Source organism: Theropithecus gelada, chromosome 1 (genome assembly GCF_003255815.1).
Source record: "Theropithecus gelada isolate Dixy chromosome 1, Tgel_1.0, whole genome shotgun sequence".
Classification (NCBI taxonomy): Eukaryota; Metazoa; Chordata; class Mammalia; order Primates; family Cercopithecidae; genus Theropithecus; species Theropithecus gelada.
The window spans coordinates 22628092-22653841 of record NC_037668.1 but is presented as its reverse complement, the minus strand read 5'-3'; the positions used below and the strand labels follow the sequence as shown (position 1 = coordinate 22653841).

The 25750-nt window shown below is 42.4% G+C and overlaps 1 protein-coding gene and 1 pseudogene across 1 annotated transcript; one reads left to right on the top strand and one right to left on the bottom strand.

Moving 5' to 3' along the window:
- Window positions 1–8445: 8445 nt before the first annotated feature.
- Window positions 8446–25490, top strand: LOC112610360 (ETS translocation variant 3). The gene is made up of 5 exons (XM_025363800.1): window positions 8446–8721; window positions 10699–10757; window positions 11358–11595; window positions 12835–12950; window positions 20733–25490. The coding sequence occupies exons 2-5, from the start codon at window positions 10712–10714 to the stop codon at window positions 21866–21868; spliced, it is 1536 nt and encodes a 511-aa protein (XP_025219585.1). The 5' UTR covers window positions 8446–8721; window positions 10699–10711; the 3' UTR covers window positions 21869–25490.
- LOC112631700 lies at window positions 18437–19203 on the bottom strand (annotated as a pseudogene).
- Window positions 25491–25750: the final 260 nt, after the last annotated feature.

Sequence of the window (25750 nt, the reverse complement as noted above, 5' to 3'; positions counted from 1 at the left end):
CCTTAGAGTGGGTGACTTAAGCAACAGGAATTTTATTTTCTCACAATACTAGAGGCTAGAAATACAAGATCAAAGTGTTGGCAGGATTGGCTCCTTTGGATGCCTCTCACCTTGGCTTACAGATGGCCTCTTCTCACTGTGTCCTAACATGGTCTTCCCTCTGTTGAATGTCCATATTCTAATGTCCTCTTCCTATAAGAACACCAGTCATACTGGATTAGGGTCCACCCTAATGGCCTTATTTTAACCTCATTACCTCTTTACAGACCTTATTTCCAAATACAGTCATATTCTGAGGTCCCGGGAGTTAGGACTTGAATATAACGAATTCTAAGAGAATACGATTCAGCCCATAACAGAAGGAGATTTGGGGATAGGAGTTCCTCTCTGTTTTCAGGTGAAAAATCTTTGCTAAAATCCTTCCAGTAGACTGAACAAGATTTGGTAACCTGCCCTTTTCCTGGTTACAAGGAAAGCTAGGAAAGCATTCTCACTTTTATAATGGGAAGAGGGCTCTGGTAGCCAGAAAGGGTTGGGAATGACTACTGGGTAGGTTAACAAACCGTTGCACTCTGCTCCCACGTTGGGTCATATTTGTCTGCTTATGCGTCTACCTCTCCCATTAGCTCTTTGAAGCGGAGACCAGTGTTAAAATCATCTGTGTACCCCCAGCAAAGCACTGTGCCTGATTCATAGTAGGTGCTCAACCAATATCTGTTAAAAGAATGCACAAATAGAATTCAATGAACTAGATGAACCTGTTTGTGTTATATTTGATTACATTAAAGTCAGTTCATATGTTTACTCTGTTCATATGTTTGGCTTGCATAATATATGAACACCTTTAATATTTAACTTTATTTAAAGCTATGGTTCACACCTTAGATGATTGCAGGGAGTATTGCTAATAGAACTATTATTACAATAAGAGGAGACCAAATTCTGTAAGCTTTGTCTCCCCAAAATCTGGCATAGTGAATGGCACACAGTAGCTGCTGTATGAATTTTTCTGGAATGAATAAATAATAATGGATGAATTAATAATTAAAGTTTTCAAAATACTTTGAAAAATATAATTATACAAATCTAAGGAGTTATTGCATTTTCTAGAAAAACATCTTTCAGAACTGGGCAGCCCTTCTGTTCTGTTGGTACTAGCAAAGGTGGTATGTCAGCAAGTATTTATATTACCAAGCCATTTCTATTCTAATAAAGAATAATTTTGGCTGGGCACATTGGCTCACACCTATAATCCCAACACTTTAGGATGTCAAGGAGGGGGGAACTGTTTGAGCCCAGAAGTTTAAGACCAGCCTGGACAACACAGTGAGATCTCGTTTCTACAAAAAAAAAAATATATATATATATATATGTGTGTGTGTGTGTGTGTGTGTATCCAGGTGTAGTTGTGAGTGGTGCATGCCTATAGTTCCAACTACTCAGAAGGCTGAGGCCGGAAGATGGCTTGAGCCCAGGATGTCGAGGCTGCAGTGAGCTGAGATCATGCCACTGAACTCCAGCCTGAGCAACAGAGTGAGACCCTGTCTCCAAAAAAAAAAGAATGATCTTAGTGAACTTGGCCAACAGACCCATAATGCTCTGATATGCTCAGAGCAATTTCAACTGAGAAATAAAGATACACGAGTAACTGTAAGATTGAACTGTTTGAAATGGTGTTTGATTTCAGTTCTGTGGAATTTCAGGAAGCAAATCACAAATCCACACAAAGCACTGCTGGATTCTAGTATGAGTCACTTTTGCTCTATGAAACCCCACATATCTGACCTTCCATGTTCTACAGAATAGGGAAGAACCAAGTACCTAACTAATTAGTGTCACTGGTTTTGAGGGCAAGTAACTGAGTTGGTTGTTCCCCAGATTCTGGCTACCCTCCTAATGTTAGAGATTCTCATAATTCGCATTGAATTCCTACTTCTCTCTTGGCATCAAGTTGAGAGGACTCAGGCAGATAAGGTGCAAATTATGTGGAGTAAATGAGAAGCAGGGGAGGCAAAAATTCAGTTACCACAAGTAACTGAGTTCCCACAAGTAACTGAGTTCCCAGCAGCAGTGTATTTTGGCACCATAAGATAAACTGTGTAACTGAGAGTTGAGTCTTCTCTAGCCTTATTTCAGACCCAAGGGACCCATGCCTCACACACACAGTTCAAGTAATGAGGTTCAATTAAAACATTCAGGTTCAACGTGTGTTTCAAGGCTTTAGGAGCAGTCTCAGGGAAAAATATTTTCCAGAAGGAACTTAAGAGAAACTAGTGCTGTTCTGGACCAGACTGGCATGCAGGGGCAGGAGAAGACTTGGTCTGCAACCAGCATCTGCATAATGGAGAAGCTGGACAAGATGGCACTTGTGTGTGTTTGTGCTTCTGCAGGGCCTGTTCTCTGTGCCCCAGGTGCTTTCCTAAGTGTCAGGGGAAGGAGGTGCATGCTAGGGCGTTTTCCTCACAAGTTTTGAGTTTTTCTTCTTTCCTTAAAGTATTGGCAGCCCAAATTTTTGCTATGAAATCAAGAACTGTTGCTATCATGATGGTGAGTTTTTAAAAATTGTGCCAATGAACCCAGTCCTCACACATTAATGCAAGCACATTAGCCAAGCCCATTACAATAATCTATTGTTGAGAGAAATATATCCTGGCAATACATGTATCTAGAAGTTCCGCCTTCTGAATTGATGCCAAAATATGATAGATTCCCAGTTCCTTATGACTTCCAACTACAGTACATGAACTCCCACTCCCCTCTCCCCACTGCCAACATAATGACTAGCTTACTTTGATGTTCTCTGCTTTCCACAGTGGCTTTAACTCTCTGCCAGAGTTTCATGCACTAAGCACTCTGCTATTTGGAATCTCATTACCTGCAACACGAGTGACTGGCATCCCACAGATCAAAGGCGCAATAATGCATGAGACACTGCACCATCCTGCAGCGACTTCTGAAACATTCTGAAAATATCTGATTGCGTTTGGGATAATTTAACACTGGTGTTTTAATGTGTTCCATAGAAGTTGTTTTCATGCTTGCTCCAAGTAGTCTATCAAATTATACAATAACACATTGTAATAAATTAAGATGATATAGACAGGCTGGAGTGAATAACAGACGAAACAAACAAAATAAAATTGACAGGAATTAATGTAATTGATGTAAAGTCTTGCATTTAGGTTTAAAAACTACTTAACAGAAGAGAACTGGATTAATAGTCCTTATAAGAAAACCATGAGGAGTTTGACTATCAATTCAGCAGTGTACTATCATCTCTGAAACAGTCAATCCTATCCAAGGCCATCTTCAAAAAACAAACAAACAAACAAACAAAAAAAAGTCCAGATCAAGGAGAGAAAAGTTTCACTCTATACTTTGCTAGTCAGACCAGGTCTGTGGAGGATTGTGTTTGGCTATGGAAGCCACATTAGAAGAGGAAAGGAACTAAGGATGAGGATGTTTCTTCTGGCAACTCTGGCATAATACCTGTCTTCAAATAGTTGATGGATTGTCACATGGAAGAAACATCAAATTTAATTACATTAAATTTAATCACAACACCACAGCAGGAGTCATGTGTAGAGTCCACGGAACACATTTCAGCTCCATATAAGAACATTCTTAGATTAGGGTGATCTAAGCATTGAACTTGGATGAAATTCAAGATTTGGGCCATGCTAATTTTGATTATTTGCCTGAGCAGTAGGTACTGAAGTGATCCATATACATTTTTATATACTCTTTGTAGATATATTTTATGATGAAAAACACTGACTAATTTGCTGGGCAAAGTAATGACATCATCATGAGACTTCGAGGAAAGGCTGATGGCAACTGCATGACAGGATGAGATAGATGACCTCTGACATTTGCTCCATCTCTAAGATTCTACAAGTCCATAAATACATGGGTAATTATTAAAGCAAAGTTATTCTAAAATATTCTTAGAGAGATAGTCTTAATTAACTTGATTTGAAGACTCACTCCATTGTTCATTACAACCATTACTGGCATTTGTTAGACTATGATCCCTATGTCTCTAGCACAGTGATTATCATTTTTATTGGTCACTATATAATGATAGGCACAGCCTCTGCCCTCTTAGGATGACAAATGATATGGACAGTCATAAAGAAAACACAATGAGAGCCGGATATGAACAGTGAATAAATACAAAAGAAAGCAAAAAGGTTTATGTGGTAAACAGGTCAAAGTTTCTGGTATTGTTAAGTGTGGGGAACAAATGCCAGGCCTTGGAAAACACACCCTAGATAGGTTAAGACCAGAAGCAGCTAGCTCTCTGCTCCAATTAACTTAGCAGGCTTCCTGGAATAAGCAAGCCTTCAGAAATATATAGATTCTGACAGTCACATTTGGTCAGGGGAATCTTTCTCCTGGGCTGCCAGCGGGAAGGCAGGGGTGGGGGTTGGAGGGTCAGCAAAATAGCTTAAATGGTCATTTCCTCATGTTAATCCTGTCTCCCATTCTGTTCCTTCGTGATCTTTCACTACCCTCTCCATTGCACTGATTTGAGAGAGGGGAACCAACACCTGAAAAAGGGAAGTGAGAGGAAGGGGTATTTGTGGACTACCATGGACGTGGAATTGGGGAGAGTCCTTGAGTCCCCAAGTCACTGCTACATAAACAGCCAGACTCTCTGCTCCTTCTGGTTGAGCTGTAACTTTGGGCAAAGTTACTTCTGCTTTGGACTCACTTAACCTTTAGTCTGGGGATCCCCAATCATGTTACTGACATTAATTCCTCTATCCTCACAACGACCTTGAGTTGATGGGAAAAATAAACCAAAACACAAGATCTTATGAGCTACTGGAGTCCAGTGTGGTAAAATGCAAATAATAAAGTTTTCTTTCTTGTAAGAATTTATCTTCACTTTACTGAAGGGGAAACTGAGTCACAAAGGGTGAGAATAAATCAATTTCATATTTGCCCTTCACTCTTTTACTTCATCAATAATGTTTCAATGTTATACTATTTTTCCTTCTGGAAATCCTTATTATGGTCATTTTCTGGATGGTGAAACTGAAGCACAGAGTGATTACAATGTATCGCCTCAAGCTATGCTTCATAAAATAGTGCCTAGATAAGAAACTCCGGAACCTAAATTATAAAAAAGAATTTTGTCCTGAGAATTAGAGTCTTACCCAAATCTAAAACATTAAATTCCCACTCAAAGTTTGTGAAATGAGGTGAAAATTGCTGTAAAGTTTGAATTGTTGATACTAAAGAATAGTGCGAGGTCTGGGATGGCAGCAAGCGTAATCTGCATCCTTGAGCTTTGTAAAGGGTTTCAGAGTTTACAAGTGCTCCACAGCTGCCATTACATTTCTGTCCTTATCAGGGACACCAGTAGCATCCCCTTTTAGAGATGAGAAGGCCGGACCTCAGAGGTCAGTGACTTGTCAGAGAATAGAGTTAGCAAAGGACAGAACTGGGACTGAAACTCAGGTCTTCTGAATCCCAGTTTAGTGAAAACAAACTGGGGGAAAGAGGTCACCAGCCTTTAACTGGGAGACTTAGTGAAGACTGAGGGAGGAGACAGAAGCTAGTCTCATCAGCATCAGCACATCAGCATACATGATAGCAGAGAAGGAAATTATCATCATTAGACATCTCAAATGATGACAGGGAACTACTCTGGGCAGTGTGGGGACCTACTGACTGTGGCTGCAACCCCTGAGGGCCTGCAATCTAAGACAAACACACTAGGAAGAACAAATACTTCTGTGACACACAGATGGTAGAACAAGACAGTCATCTACTACAAGAGTAGAGAGGAAAGCATTTACATCATATACATGTCCAGATTAGTTCAAGGTGTGGAGAATATAAATGAAAATGGGAGCAATAAAGAAGCACAAGCCAGGGAAGAAACACACACACTCACACACAACAATCCAGAAAGGGTTTTTCCGAAGAAAAATACTTTAAAAAATTATTTCCTTTCTCTTTTTTTAAGAAGCAATGAAATGGCTGTGTTGTGGTGACAGTGGAATTGAGAGCATGAGATTTAGAACAGAAACTTATCCTAGACATATGGAACAATTGTAAAGATGGGTGGGAAGAGGGTAGGAAGGTAATGTCAGTGGACAAAGAAAGCTTTGAGCAAGTGGAAATTCAAGAGCGATTACAACCTGTCTTGACTTTCATGCTAAGTGTCTTAAGTGTTTCCACCCCCACGCTTTTCAGAAAGCTCATGCTCTCCCTATTTCAGGAACATGAAAAGTCTCCACGTTTTGAAAACCTGTTTGCAGCAGATGGAGAAGGCAGCAGTGCCATGGTGAAGGAAACAGTGGATAGGGGCCTTCGGTATGCTGGGCCAGAAGTCCCTAGCCATCCAAATGTCCCCAGATCCTACCACCACAGGAGAGGATCCCAGCCACAACTCATTTATTGAGACCCACTAATTATTAAGGAATTTCCAGTTTCCTTCATCAAACCCAAATTCACCTCTTTGAGTTTCAGGCCAGTGATTCGATTCTTAACGTAAAAACTGTTGAGTTCTGCTGGAATATAAACATTTCTCAATATATCAATTTAGACTCCAGCCAGGTAGAGACTTGTTTATCTCTGTTAATTGTATTTACTCAAGACATCTTTTGTGACGTTAATTAGAGAGGCAGCAGCAGAGAACCCTAGGAGTCTGGCCTGAGTAAAAATATGCAGAGAGTCCCTACACTCCCGGCCCTTTGTAGAGCACAGGATTCTTGGAGTCAACCGTGCTGGCTCTAACCATAACCACTTGAGCTATGAGCCAAAGATGAGCAATTTCAGACTTTCAGAAGAAACTACTCATTCCCGATCACCCTGGTTTCTGAGTTGTAACAATTACTAAGATTTGCATGGGTGGTATGGGAAATTGAGAATTCTCATAAGAATGATTCTTATGATTATTATCTTTGCCAACATTTTTCATCTGCCATATTTAAAATATACCATTCTCTGTTCTAACCACTCTACATGTATTAACACATCTAATAACAATCACGAGTAGATACTATACGTATTATGTTCACATAGATGAGGAACTGACACAGAGAAGTCACTTAACTAAGGTCACAAAGCTAGTAGATGAAGGCACAAGGACTTAATTTCCATTTAGCTAAACTCCATTATTTTAAAGGAATGTTCTAGCAAACATCTGATATCTACATGTAAGTTGCTGTTCTAGGTACTATGCAGAAGATGCAAAGAATATATAGGCAGTTCCTACAAAGAGCTAATGGACTAGTTGCAGATATCGGTAACCCTCTCTATGGTGTTTAAGTTCCACTCCTTATTTTGTTCACCTACAGAGCAGGAATTTCAACTAGAAAAGATATAACAATGCTATCTTTTTCAAAAATCAGGTAAGGTAATTTTAGGCCAGAGGGAGCCAATTTACTAGTTAATTTATCAAAAGTTAGACAATGACTAGTAGCACATTCAAAATTGGAAGCAATTTTTGTAACAACTAATATTTCCAAGTCCCATGTGGCAGACATGGTGCAAAGGTCTTACTAGAGCAGAGGTACAAAACAAAGTTTTGATCCATTTGATCAAAATTGATCTTCAATTCTCCTTCAATCCCATCTCTCTTCTTCACCTCCCCCACGCTCGTATTCTAAATTCTTTAACCTTTACTGATCCTCACTCCTCCCTTTCTTCTGCCTCTGGAGTGAAACTATGCCTGGACACCACTCAGATTTACGGGGGTGGGACTGGAGATAAAGCTGAACTGCTTGAGATTCTTTATCCTTAATTAGCCTTGAAAGAAAGAAAAAAAAAACATGCTTTGGACAGATATTTGTAATTGCCCGAGCAGGAACAAAAGGTAAAAGACAAAAGGGACACGAGTTTTAATGACTTAGGGAGAGGACTTGCAAGCTGCTTAGACTGGGACGAATTAAGACTAAATGCAGTAGGGTGGGAACTAGCGGGGAAGCGGTCATGCTCCCCAGTCTTCCCGGGGAGGAAATGCCAAAGCGACGTGCTTCAGAGAACGCTTTGCGGTTTCTTTCATACGTATATGAAAGGGCCCTTTCTTAAAGAGTAGGGAACTGCGTCTGAAGTCTGCGGGTCCTGTCTTCCCATTGTGAGGGATCCCCTCTCTGGGAGGTCGCAGGGCCCTTTTCTGGAGAAAGACTGGCCGCCTTTCTGTTGTGTGGGAGAGACTGTTTCCCGGCGCCTGGGCCTTCCTGTGGGGTCTGCAAGGTCCCCTCCCCTCGGGAAGTGGGACCCCGGGGCAGCGCCTCGCCCCGCAAATTCCGTTCTGCCTCACCGCGCGGAACTCGCGGGGGAAGCATGTACCAGACCAGCGCCCTCTCGCGCCGCGTCACCCCTCAGCGTCTGCAGGACCCTGGCCCAGCAGCGAGCCGGGCCGGCCGCCCGCCACGAGCGTGCGTAACGTGCCCCCGCAGCGTGACGCACGGGCCGCGCCGGGGCGGATGCGCGGGATGCGTGTCGGGAGGAGCGCGCAGGGGGCGGAGTGCGGGCGGAAGTCGGCGTCTGCTGAAAGGAGAAAGGAAAGGGAGACGCGGCTGGGTGCGGCGAGGTGAGGCTGGGAACCGGCGGGAGGGCGCCTCCTCCTCCCCCGCCCTTTCTGCTGAGGATGGAAGTGACGAAAGCAGCCGAGGAGGTCACTTCCTGCTGGGGTGGATGAGGAGGAGCCGGAGACGCCGCGGAGGAGACCGGACTGAAGACGGACCGTGCCGGGAAGAGGTGAGTCCCGGCCTCGCCTCGGCCGCCGGGCCGTCTGGGTCGGATCCGGGATCCCGGCGGGGATGGCGTCCCTGGGATCGGGGCCGGCCGCCGGGCCGCGTACCCACCCAGCTGGGCCTCACCCAGTACGGGGGGCGGGGGAGGGTGGGAGCCCGTGTCTGTCTGAGGGGCGACAGGGACCCAGGTCAGCGTTCATGCGGTGGCCCCGCGCAGCCCTGAGGCCACGGTTAAGGGAGGTCCAGCCCGGGAGGTGAATGGCAAGGAGGTTCTGGGGGCTGTGGAAGCCAGGACCCGGAGCTGCTGCGGGAAATCCGCAGCGCCAGACTGTGCATGCCGCACTCTTCGGGGAGTGGTCGCGATCAGAGGAAGGGCAGGGGTCCTGTGGTTTGCAGAGTTGAGACCAGTGGCCCTGCTTGGATGAAGTGTCCTTGCAGTGAATATGCGAAAGGCGTGCAGAGGCGCCTCAGGGCTCCTGGGAAAGGGACTTTTATGGGGAAGATTGGAGAGCTGGAGTGTCAAGTGAGGGCTTCCTTGTCAGGTCATCGTTGCAACGGGATTTGAACCCCAGAGTCGTGATGGTTGGAGGGAGTTCTGTGACAGGGTAAAAGGCCTCACGATCCGACAGCGCATCCTAGGAGTTAAGAGTCCAGGGAAGCTTCCTGGAGCAGTGGGGAAATTCGTGTTTTTCCTCCCTCATTGTCACTAAGATGGAAGAGGAAGCTCCTGCCTCAGCCCTGGTGCCTTGTTATTGTATATCTCGTGTGTGTGTGTGTGTGTGTGTGTGTGTGTGTGTGTGTGTGTGTGTGTGTGTGTTTTCCTTGTCTGTTTGTCTTCTCCTTCCTTTGGGGTGTTTATCTTGTCCTCGGCCGCTAGTAGTTTTGTAGACTGACACTTGCTGGTCTCCTTAATGTGTTTGGTGAGAAAAAATATTCAAAAGATCTAGAGGAATCCTAGGTTAGGTGAGATTTCCAAGATAAGGAATTTGTCCCTACCCGGGGGCCACTTAGGCACCTGCATTCTCTCCAGATTCCTGCTAATGTGGATGCTAAGGGCCTGTCATCCGCCGTGGGGAACAGCGTGGGTAGATCTGCCCTCTCCTGCCTCCATGTCCCTCTGGCAGTTTCACCCCTCCCTCCTTTTTGCTAAGTGATTGACACAAGCTGCTTGCTGGGAGGAACAGGAAATTTATTGAGGAACTGTAAATCTGGATGGAACGAATTCAAATCGCAGCAAGACTCCCTCCACTCACTGGCCAGAAGGGCTTCAGAAATGCCTGCTTTTCACCCCTTCCTGTTAAATGGAGAAAATGTATAATTTTTCTCAAAGACTTTTTGGGAGTTTGTGTGTGTTTTTTGTATGGAGTAACTGTACATATGATGTGTTTACTTCCTGTATCCCAGGGTATTTTTCAAGGAGGAGGGAGCAGTTTCTGGCTGGGAAGAATCTTCCTTCTCCCATCTCACATAATTCAGCAAAATAAATCAAAATCAGATGTTCATTCTTGAGTGGGAATCAGATGGATTTGGGTTTTTTTCACCCTTTAAACTGGTACATCTGGGTGAACTCAGGCTTGTGTATCTTGGCATGTGGGCTTGTCTAGTAATAGAAGACAAACTGTTTGACTTGTTTTGGCTGCGTTTTTGGACCCATTTCACTGTACCCTCCTTTTTTATTTTTATTTTTGTACATTTGAAGGGTTGGTCAGGAGGAGGAAAGCAAATATTAAAGACAGTGTTTACACTTTGTGGTTTAAAGTCAGGTGAGAGATAATTACGGCTTTTGAAGCTGATGACCTGAGGCCCATCATTTGATAATTTGGGGAGTAGCAGTTTGGAGGTGACATGTTTGAAAGAAAGAGAGTTGCATAAGGAAAGAAGAACAGTGGAAAGGAAGTTTGGGGAAAGACTGCCAGAAAACTTTGACAGGATACTAAATAAAATAGCATCTTAGAGTAATTGTGTGGCTTGTGTCTCTCAGCAGGAGGGTGAAAATGAAAGCCGGCTGTAGCATCGTGGAAAAGCCAGAAGGAGGTGGAGGTGAGCAGAAGTTAATCATCTCTGATGTACCTGGAAGGTCCCTCAGTGGTTCCTGTTCTCTCAACTTGAGCTATGTTCACAAATGTCAGACCATGACTGACAGCCTCTTGGCTAGGTGGATACTGGCAGGACGGTTGTAGGCTTGTTTCCTGTGGATGTATATTTAACATGTCTGGTCACCACACCCATATCCCAAGCTTTAGAGTCTCTTTGCTGTTAGAGACACAGTTCCAACCTTAGGGAAAAGGAATTTTCAGCTGTATTTTCCTGAAACATTAGTTTATCTTTCCTGTTTGTTCCCTTTAGCACTTTCATGTCCTCATAGAAAGTAGGTGTGAGATTTAGTAATGTATGAAATGGTAAGATTAGGACATCTGGTTGCTGCTGCCCAACTCTTATCAGATTTAATGATTGCCACAAGGATAGGTGACTTCTCTGTGCTTTCCTCTCCCCATTGTGGTTAGGCCCAGCTGACTGAGAGTACTTACAGCATGTTTGCAAAGCACTCTAGATTCAGAGCAGTGGAATGTGCAGTTGGGGTTGCTGGTATGTATGTACCTAGCTCTTAACTAGCTTAATCTTGACCTTCTCACATGAAAGGGTATCAGTTTCCTGATTGGGCCTACAAAACAGAGTCGTCCCCAGGCTCCCGGCAGATCCAGCTGTGGCACTTCATCCTGGAGCTGCTGCAGAAGGAAGAGTTCCGCCATGTCATCGCCTGGCAGCAGGGAGAGTACGGGGAATTTGTCATCAAGGATCCAGATGAGGTGGCCCGCCTCTGGGGCCGCAGGAAATGTAAACCACAGATGAATTATGACAAGCTGAGCCGGGCCCTCAGGTAAGGGAAAGGATTCTCAAATCTGTGTTAACAGATTGGAAGGAGACTAAGCTGTTTAGTGAATGCTAGATAAAAGGGTATCAGGTAATAAAAGACTACACTATCTTAGTGAATAATGTGTCACTTTAAAGTGGGAGTAGAAGAGCTGTTGAATGTGAGTAGCATAGGCACAGGAGGAGAAAAGGCGTATCTTTGGTTATATGTAGGAGGGAATTCCAATGTGGCTGGCACTGGATCCTGACAGACAGCCGATTCTGCTCTGTAGTGGGCGAGAGTATATGGTGAAACATGGATTGGAGCTCATTTATAATCCAAAGGATTAGTTTAGACTTCTCTATTAGAATCTGTCAGAATTTCTTTCTTTGGGCTCCCCTGGAAGAAACTTAGAAAAGGATGAAGCAAGTTACAGGAGGAAGATTCAATGATACTGACCCATCTATTCAGGAACTATGTCTGTGAGCTCAAGTTGTCCATAGCCTGCTGCAACATGTCTAAAGATTGATCACTCTAAGTTTTCTCTGGTTCTTTTTTCCCCTTGTCAGTCTTAAATTTCATAGCCCGTTAGCCCTCAAGGGGCTAGAAGGCAGTTTATGACCTCTGCTACTGCATAGATGTAAGACTAAAGGTTCCAGATAATTGAAGTTCTCCTGACCTGAAATGTAAAATCTGTGCAGTGGCTTTGCTGTATTCTTTCACATCCCTTTGAGTCTTTGAAGGTGAAGCAGGCCACACTAGCTGCTGTTTTCCAGATCAGGGCATGCCATTGTTTGACCTGCCACCATAAAACAGTTCTACATTCCTTTGTCTATCTTTTGAGCTTAGGCCTCCAGACTAACCACATCAGGTCCGCTTAGTGACTTGTCTGCCCCCACCTGGACAAGACCAAAAAGAGAAACTAAGCAGTTAGTGACATGCAGTGCAACCAGAAGGAAATGGACTATAGAATTGAAATTGTAGAGAGATGGAGAAGAAAATGTTTGGAGCTAGGATAGGTGTTCACAATCTTAAAGTGAAGTTGTCTTTGTAAACCTCTCGGCAAAACTGGAGCTCAGTTGAAAATTGAGTAAGAAAATTAAGCTCTTAGGTCTCCTAGATCTACCTGGAGGGCCAGGCTGCAAAAGATTGGTAGTGATTTTTGTAATACTTAGAGCAAGAATTGTTGGTCTCAGTGGCTACCTAAATGTATTGAAAGCTGTCAGTAGCTACAAGACAAATTGACATGCATTCCTGTTTTTACAGATACTATTACAACAAGAGGATCCTTCATAAAACAAAAGGGAAAAGATTTACCTATAAATTTAACTTCAACAAACTGGTGATGCCCAACTACCCGTTCATCAACATTCGGTCAAGTGGTAAGATACAAACTCTCTTGGTAGGGAATGAATTTCAAATTGAAAAGAATTTTTAAAACTCCAAATCTAAGACATAGCCTGTTTAGGAAGATTTTAGAAACACTAAAATAATGTGATCCTTTGGATTACCTCAGTGTTCTCGCTCAAGTCGTCTCACTCATAAAGAGAGTTATAGGCTGTGCAGTATCAAGATAGATTTCTTTGACTTATTTAGTTGGTTCCCTTTTCTGCATATTGTTTGTGATCTCCTAGATACTATTACACTGTCTTGTTTGGGAATGATGTTTCATAGGTTTGTGATGATCTTTAAGTTCAGGACTCAGTTTTAACACCCAGCCCAATGGTTCTTTCATAGATGGGAACCTGTTTCTACAAACACTTCCGATTTTCTGTGAAACTAGCAAGCTCTCCCTTATCAAGTGAATATCATCAAAACCACAGCATCCTTGATCAGAGAAGGGGGAGGTTCACATGTTTGCAGTGAAAAGCAGTGTCTTTGATCTGCACCAGCAAATCCTCAGAGAACAAGATTCTGGGGTTACTTGACCTTCTCTCCTGTTAAGTGCACTAGGGCTTCCCCTCCTGACTTTCCTGGTTATAGCTTTCCATCACAGCTCCCCATATTCTCTCTTGATGTTGAAAGCAGTCTCTCAAAAGACTTTGTTGTTGTGTGGTTTTTTGTTTGTGATTTTTTTTCCGTATGCAAATCATACTCCTGCCCAAGAAAATACAGTAGTTCCCCTTTATCTGAGCAGTATATGTTCTAAGACCCCTAGTAGATTCTCAAACCACAGATAGTACCAAACTCCATTCTTATATATGATTTTTCTTCCCTTAACCCCGCTCGTATGTATCTGTGATAAAGTTGAATTTATAAATTAGGCACAGTAAGAGATTAATGACAATAATAAAATAGAAAAATTATAACAATATGCTGTAATAAAATTATGTGAATGTGGTCTTTCTCAAAATATGTTTGTGTACTGTACAGACCTGTTTTCAGACCTCTGTGGGTAACTAAAACAGTGGAAAGCAAAACCTCAGATAAGAAAGGACTACTGTAGATTGTATTTAATTGTTTTCTGACCAGTCCGTCAGTAAGTACTCTGTCATTGTGGCCTTGTATGCTAAGGCAAAGAATGCTGATCATGCAGTAATACAACTTCTCAGAAAAGCTGGAAGAAACCTGAAAAATTAGTGGGGGTGTGGCTGAGAGAACATAATGTTGAGATCCATTGCAGATATGTAATTACTACACAACAAGTTAGGGCAGTTTTAGCTTGACTCTGCTATCATTACAGTTTCATCTCTCCTTCTGTAACCACTCCCTCCTGTCCCTGGGGCATGCATTTAAAAAAAAAAAAAAAAGGGGGGGTATTGGAATGCATCTCTCTAATTACAACCTGTTTTCTTTCCTTGTGCCTGAGGGAGAGGCGTTAGGAAATCAGACCTGTTCTAGCCACTCAAATCTTGCTTCCTCTATTTCTCACTCTTGCCCCTTCCTTGTATGCCTAGAGGAATTGGGAATCTAGATGTATATACCAACAATTTTAAAGAATTTGTTGGTTTTTATACCCCTTCACCCCGCTCCCAAAAAAGTGTTTCATTCATCTTGTTCTTCTGTCTTTTACCCTTTTTATCTATTGAAAATCCAGAACTTCAGCCACTTGGATAACCTGGAATGGGGCATTCATCAGCCCTAGGAAGTAATGTGGTTTTCCAGGGTAAGGAAACCTGGATCCTCACTCTGGGAAGAATCCGATCTAGAAACTTAACAGTAGTGGCCCAGCACACCTGTTCTGCCTGAAGGCAATTGAACCAACTTTGATCTTTAACCCCAGCTCAAGATCCTAATCAAAAAGCCACAAGGGGCCGGGCCAGGTGGCTCACTCCTATAGTCCCAACACTCTGGGAGGCCAAGGCCAGTGGATCACTTGAGGTCAGGAGTTCAAGACTAGCCGGGCCAACGTGGTGAAACCCCCATCTCTACTAAAAATACAAAAAATACAGGTGGCAGTCACCTATAGTCCCAGCTACTCAGGAGGCCAAGGCAGGAGAATCACTTGAACCAGGGAGGTAGAGGTTGCAGTGGGCTGAGGTCATGCCACTATACTCCAGCCTAGGCGACAGCGAGACTCAGTCTCAAAAAAGCCACAAGGAAAGCAAAACTGTGTCCATTTCTTTTAGTACATCTATCTCTACTACCTTGTTGCTCACATCCTAGATATAGACAACTCCAAAGAACTAGTGTCATTAGTTTATAAAGAACTTTTTGACCAGAAAGGCCAAATGTTGTTTAAGGTTAACTTTATGATAACAAAGGAATATAACATTTATTGAACATCTACTTTATGGAGGTACTTTTGCTTAGTAGTTTTGTGAATTATCTCATTAAACTCTTCAGCCCAGTAAGGTGAATGTCTTGATATCCACATTTTACAAACGATAAAATTAGGAAAACAACAGCAAAGTTAAAGACTGATCAGGGTAGGTTGAATAGTTATCTATTGAACAGTTTCTCGGGAAACAATTCCTGAGAGATTGAGCTATTGAAATCTAGCTCTTATTTAATAGATCATATATTCCTCCTCTAGATTGTGATTCATTTGTTCAACAGATAATGGGAGTTCTTTACCTCAAGGAACTTAGAATTTAGCAGGAGAGATAAGATATGCCGGGTTTAATGCAATGTGAAACGTGATAAGTACTCTAAATAGAGCTGTGTGGATTTAGATCCTGGAGGCCAGTGAGATCATGTCTACGAGGTGGGTTGATAACAGTTGGGGTATTCTGGTCTGTGTATTTTATCATGAAAAGCATCCTATATAATACATTATTAAAATATTTTCTTATATTTGCATAAGAAACATTGGAAAGATACAGAAGATACTGTCAGGATCGGGGCAGGACAGACCAGTTAGGGATGGACTTGATACCTCTCAGTCTATGCCTCTCTACTCCCACCAACCCCAGTTTTTTTTTTTTTATTTTGGAAAACTCCAAATCTATAGGAATATTGGAAAAAGGACAGTAAACACCCATATATCCTTTGTCTAGTTTCACTAATGGTTAATATTGTAGCCACATTTGCTTTATCTCTTTCTATTTATATATACTTTTTAAATCTTTTGAGATTAAGTTGCAGACATCATGACATTTCGTCCCTGTGTACTTCAGCTTGTATTTCCCAGGAACAAGGACATTCTCCTCCGTAACCACAATAACATTACCACACCCAGGATGTTTAACATTGATATAATGCTGTTATCTAATACATAGTCCATATTTGAATGATAGTTGTCTTTTTATGGTTTAATTTTTGTACCATGATTATCTAATAAAAAAATTATTTTAACAATGACATGCAATTTGCTATGCTTGGTACTATTCTAAGAGCTTTACAAATATTAACTCTTAATCCTCATAACAATAGGCCCTGTTCTGACCTATTTTACAGGTAAGGAAACTGAGGCACAGAGAGGTAAGCTGTCCAGAGGCACATAACTAGTAAGTGGTAGGACCAAGATTTGAACCTAGGCGAAGACCTTATGAATTCCATTTTGCCAGAGGGGGTCAAAGATTCCAGTGTGCTACTTGTACTAAGCTACAAGGTAGAAGGTACCAGAACTGAGATTCAGAGCCAGTTTTTTTCAACCACAGTACTTGAATTTCATGGTGACTTCATGGAGGTGGTCTTATAAAGCAATGGTATTCAAACTTTCTTTTTTAGCAGCAAACTTTCTTTCTAAGCAAAACCTTAGGTTTGATATATCAACATATAAAAGTAGGGCTACTCCAGTTAATCAGAGGTAAGGGTTCCAGAATGCTACCTTCCCAGTATTGCTTCTAGTCTCATCTCCCATTATGCCACCTAAATGCATTAGGAAAATACTGCTTATTATGTCTCCTTTACAGTATACCTTAACATAGGTAAAGACTGAGATTCCTCCAGTTTATTATTATTATTATTATTATTTTAATAAAAAACTAGATTTTGGGCCAGGCACGGTGGCTCACGCCTGTAATCCCTGCACTTTGGAGGCAGAGGTGGGCGGATCACGAGGTCAGGTGTTCGAGACCAGCCTGACCAATATGGTGAAACCCCATCTCTACTAAAAATACAAAAACCGGCCAGTCACGGTGGCATGCACCTGTAGTCCCGCCTACTTGGGAGGCTGAGGCAGAAGAATTGCTTGAACCTGGGAGTTGGAGGTTGCAGTGAGCCAAGATTGCCCCACTGCACTCTAGCCTGGGTGACAGAGCAAGATTCTGTCTCAAAAAAACAAAACAACGAAAAAAAAACTAGATTGAATCAAGCATTTCTAAATTGCTTAGGAGACAGGACCTTTCCCTGCACATTGGAAAGATACAGAAGATACTGTCAGGATCGGGGCAGGACAGACTTCATTCTTCTGAGTACATAGAAGTGGCTTTTTGCTTTTGAGTAGATGTACTCTTAATTAAAAGTCAAGATCCAAAAGAATCAAAAAGGGTAGAATTGTAGCCACCATAATTGGCTAATAGAAGCACACATTTGGCCTGGGACCCTCTTGGCTCTACTCAAATCATTTGCAAGGTCATCCCTCTGTTCTTCCTAATTTTAAGATGAAATCAGTGGCTTTTTTTTTTTTTCAATCTGTGATTTTGTTTTTAATTATCTTAAGTTTTATAATCATGCATAATTTTTAAATTTGTGTATATTTCCTCTACTTAATTCCTTTTAAGTTGGCAAAAGCACCATTTCCAATCACAAATACATAGCAGTTCTACAGTATTATGTTTCTGAATGGCTGCTTAAAGACAATCCCAAATTATAACTTAGCCTGAATTAGATAGTAAAGAATTAATAAGCATCTGATCCTATAGAATACCTATAAAATGTGAGAAATGTTAAATCTTTATTTGATATTACACATAAACCCACTAAAATGCCTTTCAATAAGTAAAAGGAATCATTTTAGATACAGAGAATTCTAATTAGATTGGCTATTGTTAAGGCCAAAAATACAAAGTAGACATTGCTACCTTATATTCATCCCTTGCCTTTAAGAGGCAAATGAACATAAAACACTGGTGAATCTTGCTTGGTTCTGAGACAGTGAAGGAATTTCCCCAGTATTTAAATACATTCACATAACCAGTTATGTAAATCTAAATATAAAACCCATTCTCCAATAGGTTTTAAGATGGCATTCATCATCTTTGTGAAAAGTTGAACATTACTAATGAAGTCCAGTCATATATTTAGAAGGGGTAAACAGTGATAGAGAGCATTTACTAAATCGGAATTACTATTAAAATTCCAAAAGCCAAACATACTCATCTAACCTCAAATCAGTCTTAATTAAATCAAGACTGCCCAACAAAAATAATTCTGTCAGTCATTCATGATGTGGATTCTGGTTTTTGAGATCTGTTAAATTATGGTACACATAAAAAAGTCATGAGGCTTCTGTTTTGTAATAAATAACGGCAGTGTCCCGTTATTACCCATTAGTAGCTTTTTTGAGATATGCTATCAAGTCTACCCTTTTCTGCCTCTTCTTAATGTTGGCAAAGATCATTTTTGTTGCAGGGATGTCCTTTTTGGCATTCTCCAAATACTCCATCAGTGTTCTTATTGGCATCTGTGTAAGAGAATCCAGTGGCCTGGCCTGTCTTCCACCCAAAGAGACACGGAGATTAGGCCCAGTCTCGTGCTTGCCTCTCTTTTCCACAGTGTGACATTGGGCACGCTTCTGAACACAAATCTTCTTGCCTTTCTCAGCATCACCCGTATTTAATTCTCTCTTTCATCACTGACACTATGAAGGTTCCTGCTAGGAAGCCAGACATCCTGCCCTCTCAGTCAGATGCTTAAAAAAAAAAAAAGGGCCTGCAGAACAGTTTTCTGTGGAACATTAGTTTGGGAAATGAGGCTCTGTCATAGTGTTATTCAGTCACATGTACCTAGAAAGCTACAGTCTTACAAATACCAGCAGACTCCAGAGTATGCTAGACCAAGAGGAGAAGGCACCAGCTGATGGGAAGCAATTCCTAACCATACCATATCTGTGTGCCTTTTTTGTTTCCACTTCTAGATCACTATATTTTGCTTAAAATTTTGGGGGTTTTTTCTATTTTTTTCTTCTCCCTTTTTCCTTCTTCCTTATTCATCTTTGCCTCAGAACCCTGCTGATACTGTTTTAGAAGCTGCTGACACTTCCCAGGAACCCACAGGTTCCTGAGGCCTCAGATGGCATACCTTTTTCATGTCTCATCAGGAGGACCACTGAGGGAAGTTGAGAACCATGAGCCACTAAAGTTGACATGGGCTGGGCACAGTGGCTCACACCTGTAATCCCAGCACTTTGGGAGGCTGAAGCGAGTGGATCATTTGAGGCCAGGAGTTTGAGATCAGCCTGGCCAACATGGTGAAACCCGGTCTTTACTAAAAACAACAATAATTAGCTGGGCATGGTGGCCCATGCCTGTAATCCCAGCTGCTCCAGAGGCTGAGGCACGAGAATCACTTGAACCCAGGAGGTGGAGGTTGCATTGAGCCAAGATGGTGCCAGTGCACTCCAACCTGGGCAACAGAGTGAAATCCTGTCTCAAAAAAAAGAGAAGAAAAAAAAATTAGACATAAATAGCACAGTGTATGTTATCACTTAGAGCTTTACATTTTAGTAAGCAGACTTGGAAGAAGGAATAGTAGGTCCTGGATTTTCTCCCAGCCTCTTTAATGTTTAAAAGCAGGTTGCAAATGGAGATCATTCAGTAGAATTTGTTAGAGGAATGTAGATTCAGAGAGATTGAAAAATATTTGAATCTCTGTGAAGTAGTTATTGTATATCAGGAATGATAAAACACTTGGCAATAAGAACTTACCTTAACAAATGTTTAGCCTTTTTAAAAATTAAGCTGTTTTTACTAAAATATGGTCTGTGTATGTCAGGTACAGGGTCTTTGAGTTTTTAAGGCATTACTTTACATGCATGTCATTTCCAGTTTTGTTTGGTTTGCTTGCTTTCTATATGTGGCCAAGCGGTGTATCCAGGAATGGGGCCTTGGCCCAAGTAGAGCTTCTTTGAAGGTACAGTCAGCCAGAGCAGCTCTGTCCCCTCCCCACATCCCATCTTGAAATATATCTTTATTCCAACAAGGAAAAATGTGATAGCATGTGCGTAGTCTAGGCAGTGAGTAAACATCAGAAGTCCTCTTGTAGCGAGTATCTATATGTTGTTATTATTTTCTATCTTAAATGTTCTTGAATGTTTATATTTCAGTAAACCTCTACCTCGTCACACACACACACGAATATATATATATGGCCAAAATTACGGAAATAAGAAAAGACTATTTGCAGAGCTAAAAGTTGAAACAGGTAATATATACACAATATTTAGAGTTGCAGAGAAGGCTGTTGTACCCATTCATTCCTTCCACTTAATATTTATTGTGTACTTCTTAATTGTTAAGTCCCGAACTGCGAGGTGTACAGTTGTGAACAATAGGAAGTCCCTGCCATGTGGAATTTAGGTTTTAGAATATGGATAAGCAATTACAATGTTTTTGACAGTAAGGAGTACTGTGAAGACAGTAAAGAGCCTAGAAAAGGATGACAAATTGAGTAGAAGCAGCTGAACAGTAGTTACTAGGAAGTTGGAGAACTATGGGATTCAGTCCAGTTGGAATGATTGTTTCCTATTACTACTAAATATTTTGCACTTAGTTAGCGTAAGTGATGATAATGAATGAGCAGTCCTCTGATGGAGGCTTTTGTATTTTCCACCATCACAGGTGTGGTTCCTCAGAGTGCGCCACCAGTGCCAACAGCCTCTTCCCGGTTCCATTTCCCACCTCTGGACACCCATTCTCCAACCAGTGATGTGCAGCCGGGACGGTTCTCTGCTAGCTCCCTAACTGCTTCTGGCCAGGAGTCCAGTAATGGTACTGATAGAAAGGCTGAGCTTTCCGAGCTGGAGGATGGCTCAGCTGCTGACTGGCGCCGGGCTGTGGATCCCATGTCCTCCAGGAATGCCATTGGCGGAGGAGGGATTGGCCATCAGAAACGCAAGCCTGACATAATGCTTCCTCTGTTTGCTAGGCCAGGGATGTACCCTGACCCCCACAGTCCCTTCGCTGTCTCTCCAATCCCTGGCCGCGGAGGTGTCCTTAATGTCCCCATTTCACCAGCCCTCTCCCTGACTCCCACCATCTTCTCCTATAGCCCATCACCAGGCCTGAGTCCTTTCACCAGCAGCAGCTGCTTCTCCTTCAACCCTGAGGAAATGAAACACTACCTTCATTCTCAAGCTTGTTCTGTGTTCAACTACCATCTGAGTCCTCGGACTTTTCCCCGTTACCCGGGGCTCATGGTTCCACCACTGCAGTGCCAGATGCATCCTGAGGAGTCAACTCAGTTCTCCATCAAGCTGCAGCCCCCACCAGTTGGGCGGAAGAACCGGGAGAGGGTTGAGAGCAGCGAGGAGTCAGCACCAGTCACCGCACCCACCATGGCTTCTATTCCCCCAAGAATCAAGGTGGAACCTGCCTCTGAAAAGGATCCTGAGAGCCTCAGGCAGTCAGCACGAGGGAAGGAGGAGCACACTCAAGAAGAGGGCACTGTGCCAAGCAGGACCGTTGAGGAAGAAAAAGGCACCATCTTTGCCCGTCCTGCACCACCCATCTGGTCCTCTGTGCCCATTAGCACCCCAAGTGAAGAACCTCTGGAGGTGACTGAAGATGGTGAGGACAGGCCTGGCAAAGAGCCCAGTGCACCTGAGAAGAAAGAAGATGCCCTGATGCCCCCCAAGCTTCGGTTGAAGCGGCGCTGGAATGATGATCCTGAAGCCCGAGAGCTGAGCAAGAGTGGCAAGTTCCTCTGGAATGGGTCAGGACCCCAGGGCTTGGCAACAGCAGCAGCTGATGCTTAGAACTGGAAGTGGATTAGGAGCTGTTTATACTATAATCAAATACATACATGTATTTATGTAGCAAGAGTTCAGGGTAGGGGGGAGGGAGTTAAACTGGTTTGATCATTCTGGGGGCATAGACTTGTATTTTTATGTTTTGGGGATGGGATGGGGTTATCTTCTGTTGTAAATTAGGTGGGATATGAACACACTTACTTTCCTGGTGAGTAGGACACAGGGAGGGTACTGAACTCAAAGGAGAAGGAGCCTCTATTTCCTGTTGAGGCTTACACTTTCTGACAAGGAAACTCCCAAAAGGCCAAGATACTTTTTGGTCCCATGATAGTTCAGGTTCCAGACTTCTTTCTTTTCTATTGTATTTATATGTGGAAAGCCATTAATGAATTTATTTTGCTCCAAGAGATATACATAAAAGGGAAAAGGGCATGGTTGGGAGGTTGGGCAGTAAGACACCATTAATACTAAGTATTTTGCCTGAAATGCTTCTTTATATTATTTCAGGGGAGGAATAAGATAATCTCAGACTTACTGGGGTGGGGCTTGGGGAATGTTCAGATGTTACTCTTTTTCTTCTTCCCTTTTTTGTTTTTTTGGATTGGTGGTGTTTGGCTTTTTTTTCTTTTCCTTTTTAAAGAAAATGTTTTCAGGAAACATGAACAAACGTACTGCCAGTTATAGTGGGACTGGGAAGGCACAGGAGCTGGCAGCCTCTCAGCTGCATAGTTGAGACAGCAAGCCCTGCTGTGAGCTTCTCAGACTTTTCACCTACTTCACCTATTAAGAAGCCATGAGGAGTTGTAAACTCTTGTTCAGGGAAGAAAAGAGGGCAGGAGGAAGTAACCCAATGCCTTTAAAAACAAAACAAATGAAAAAAAGTATTCATTTTTCCTTTTCTATTGTGGGTTTGGGGAGCCAAACCAAAGTGTGACTGTGAGCAGATTCACTGAGAGGCGTGACAACATTATTGAAGAGGTCTTTCCATTATGTCTGGTTCTCTTATTTTCTTAAGTCAAGCCTTAACTATGAACATACTTTAAGATGATACGGGTCTGTCACCATAAACCTGTAAAGGGCATGGACAGCTTTTCAGATAATCCAGGAATGTTGAGACATGGCTAAGTTTCTAGCTGATATTTAGTCATTCCCTCTTGATATTGTTGGGATGGGTAGCCAAAAGGCAGGCTTATGGGAGTTAAGAGCCGATGATACCTGGAAACATGGAAGGTAGCTGGGGGTACAAGTGGATGTTTGTTGAGACTGAAGAAAGAGGTGGAAAGAAGACACAGAAGGCAACCAGATGCCAAACGGCCTGGCATGAATGAAAGAGTTGGCGTCTGTCCTGTTGTGGTGTTCCCATTCTTGCCATACCCATTTGCCCAGATCGTTCTGATTCTCATGTTCAATTGACTATCCCACATGAGACTCCAGTTTGTAGGCAGTGAGGAATTGTTTCTTCCCAGGAAATTCCCTTCCAGCAACTTCAGAGGAATGGGAAAGTATTCATCTTACGTGAAGCAAAGGAGCCTGGACTAGGGGCAGAGAGAAAGAAGCAGCAGCCCACCTTCTATGTGTGTGCACGTGTGCCTATGTTGTGTACATCAGTACCTGACTGAGGCTCAGATCTGCGTAGCAGCAGGGAGAGAAGAAATCACTCCATATCTGATGAGAGGAAGGGTGGCACAGGGATGGTGTCTGCAATTCCTGACTCCACCTTAGCCTAAGCAAACTTTATATACTGAGTAACATTTGAGGGTTGTCTTTTAATGGTGGGGGGTGTTTTTTCCTTTTTAGACTACATTGCTTAGACAAGAGAGGGAGGGACTCAGAAAAGGTTAACGTGGTGAGGGAGACAGTAGATGGCCTGGGACGACTTGAGTCCATCATACTACTGTTTGGCAGGTGTCCTCCCCCTTGTTTGATTCAAATTCCATGGAGTGACCTGCCTTTCCCCAGGAACGGGACTGAGAGGGTGGTCCCCAGCAACTCAGGCTGCACAGGGCTCCCGGTTCAGGCTGCCTTTTCTCTGCACGTCGACTTACCTCTGAATCAGAAAGCAAGCCCAGCAGGTGAATGAGGGGTGTCTGCTTGGCATTGCCCAATCTAACCAGGGAGGCTGGCTGGCCACCCACTGTCCACTAGAGGGGAGAGCCAGCAGGTGTTGGTATGAACTCAGGAATAGAAACACGAGGCCTTTTTAAATAAGAGGGAGAAGAATCCATGATGCATACCTGTAACCCCCTAGAACCCAAGTGCCAGAATTAATTCCTAGATGCTGCTTCTGTTTGAACAAAACGTCACTGCTTTTACACTTGAAAAACAACACACTCGAAAAATGTTCAACTCCATGAAAAATATTTTTTGGCTTTAAGAAATTGTTTGGTGTTTCACTGTTTCCTTTGATTGCCATTCCACCAGTAAATTGTTGGTTGATTTGCACTGCACACTGGGGTTGGGGTTGGTGGGGGAGGGTCCTCATACAGAGCCGAACTTGGGGTTGCTCAGGAAGTGGACCAGGGAATGTGGAGGTCATTGACATTGCCTGGGACAAAAGAGTGGGAGATAGTTTTTCTCCCCTCAGCCCACTCCTGGTAGCACCTGTCGCCAGCCTGGTGCAAAGCCAGGCCTTTCTCTTCTGTGAGCATCTCATCACTGTCCAGCAGCAGGTGGGAAAAGGGGGGAAACAACCAGACATATTTTTTTCTCCCCCATGTTTTCCAAATTTTGCTGTGCCAAATGTTTAAAATTTTGCAAATATAAATCTATTGAAATGTCATTAATCAAGAGCTTCTTCGTGTAAAGTTTGCTTTTTTAGCTATAGAAAAAGAAAACAGTAAGTATCTCTTAAGGGCATCCAGCCTTGCTGAGCTCACCTTTTTTCCTGAAGAATGGGTAAGAGTGAAATATTTAATATAAACATTTCACCAAGTCCCTTCACCCTAATTTTGAAGCTGCATTAAACCCAACTCACTAACACAGGGAATGATTGCACCCTAGTCCTATGTGGGCCAAGAAACTTTCAGAAGCATTAAAAAAATAGTTGAAGTATATCACTTCTCACGAAGTGGATAGAGTCAGTTGGCTGTTTGTCCCTTGTTTTTTATTTATTCCATAATTAATGTTTGTGCTTTTTGTTTGGTAAACAGTAATGGAACGTACATTTTTATTTTGTTTAGAAGAAAACTTTGATTCAGTCTTTCAAGAACTGTTCCATTCTTGGTTTCTTCTTAGGGGGAAAAAAGTTACCAGTTAATTTGTTTTGAGGTATTTAAGCATTCTTTGAGTTATAGAATTGTGATGCAGGGATTTGTGAATGAGACATTTACATGTGAACGGTGACTTCACTAGTTACCTGCTTAAGCAGAGTAAAGTGTGTATATGTACATAAAATGTAAGTAATCTTAACTCCATTGTGCAGTGCCTTTTAGATGTTCCGCTTTCTATAAAGTCTTCAAATTTTTGCATATATATTATATATATGATGTAATGTTATAGAAATATATGTATAATATACATATTTTTTTCCAGGGGTATCTGATAGCTCTGTATTTTGTTATGGAAGTTGAAAGAAAAAAAGTATTTTACCTCAGAAATTAAAGTTAAATAAAAAAATACTTTTAAGTAATGTTTGCTGAGAGTTGGTTTTGTTGTTCATCATACACTGTGCTGGGGTGGTCACGCCAGAGAATTTGCCAAGTCTGTCCTCGCTCACCCACCCTTGTGCTTTTTTATTCCTATTGTACAGGTACCAACATAGTAAGGAAATAGGTTCTTAACAGTTCTGGAGATTTTCCATTTTCTTGAATGAATGGCTGCTACCAGGTAAAACTAACTGAAGCCAGAGACCCAAGTTAGGTGGAAATTTCCATCTCAAGATTATTGTGA

Bases quoted from the DNA above. Each gene is read 5' to 3' on its own strand.
- LOC112610360 (XM_025363800.1), top strand. From the start codon at position 10,712: ATGAAAGCCGGCTGTAGCATCGTGGAAAAGCCAGAAGGAGGTGGAG. The intron at 10,758-11,357 runs GTGAGCAGAAGT...CTCACATGAAAG, and splicing joins AAAGCCAGAAGGAGGTGGAG to GGTATCAGTTTCCTGATTGG. The intron at 11,596-12,834 runs GTAAGGGAAAGG...CTGTTTTTACAG, and splicing joins AAGCTGAGCCGGGCCCTCAG to ATACTATTACAACAAGAGGA.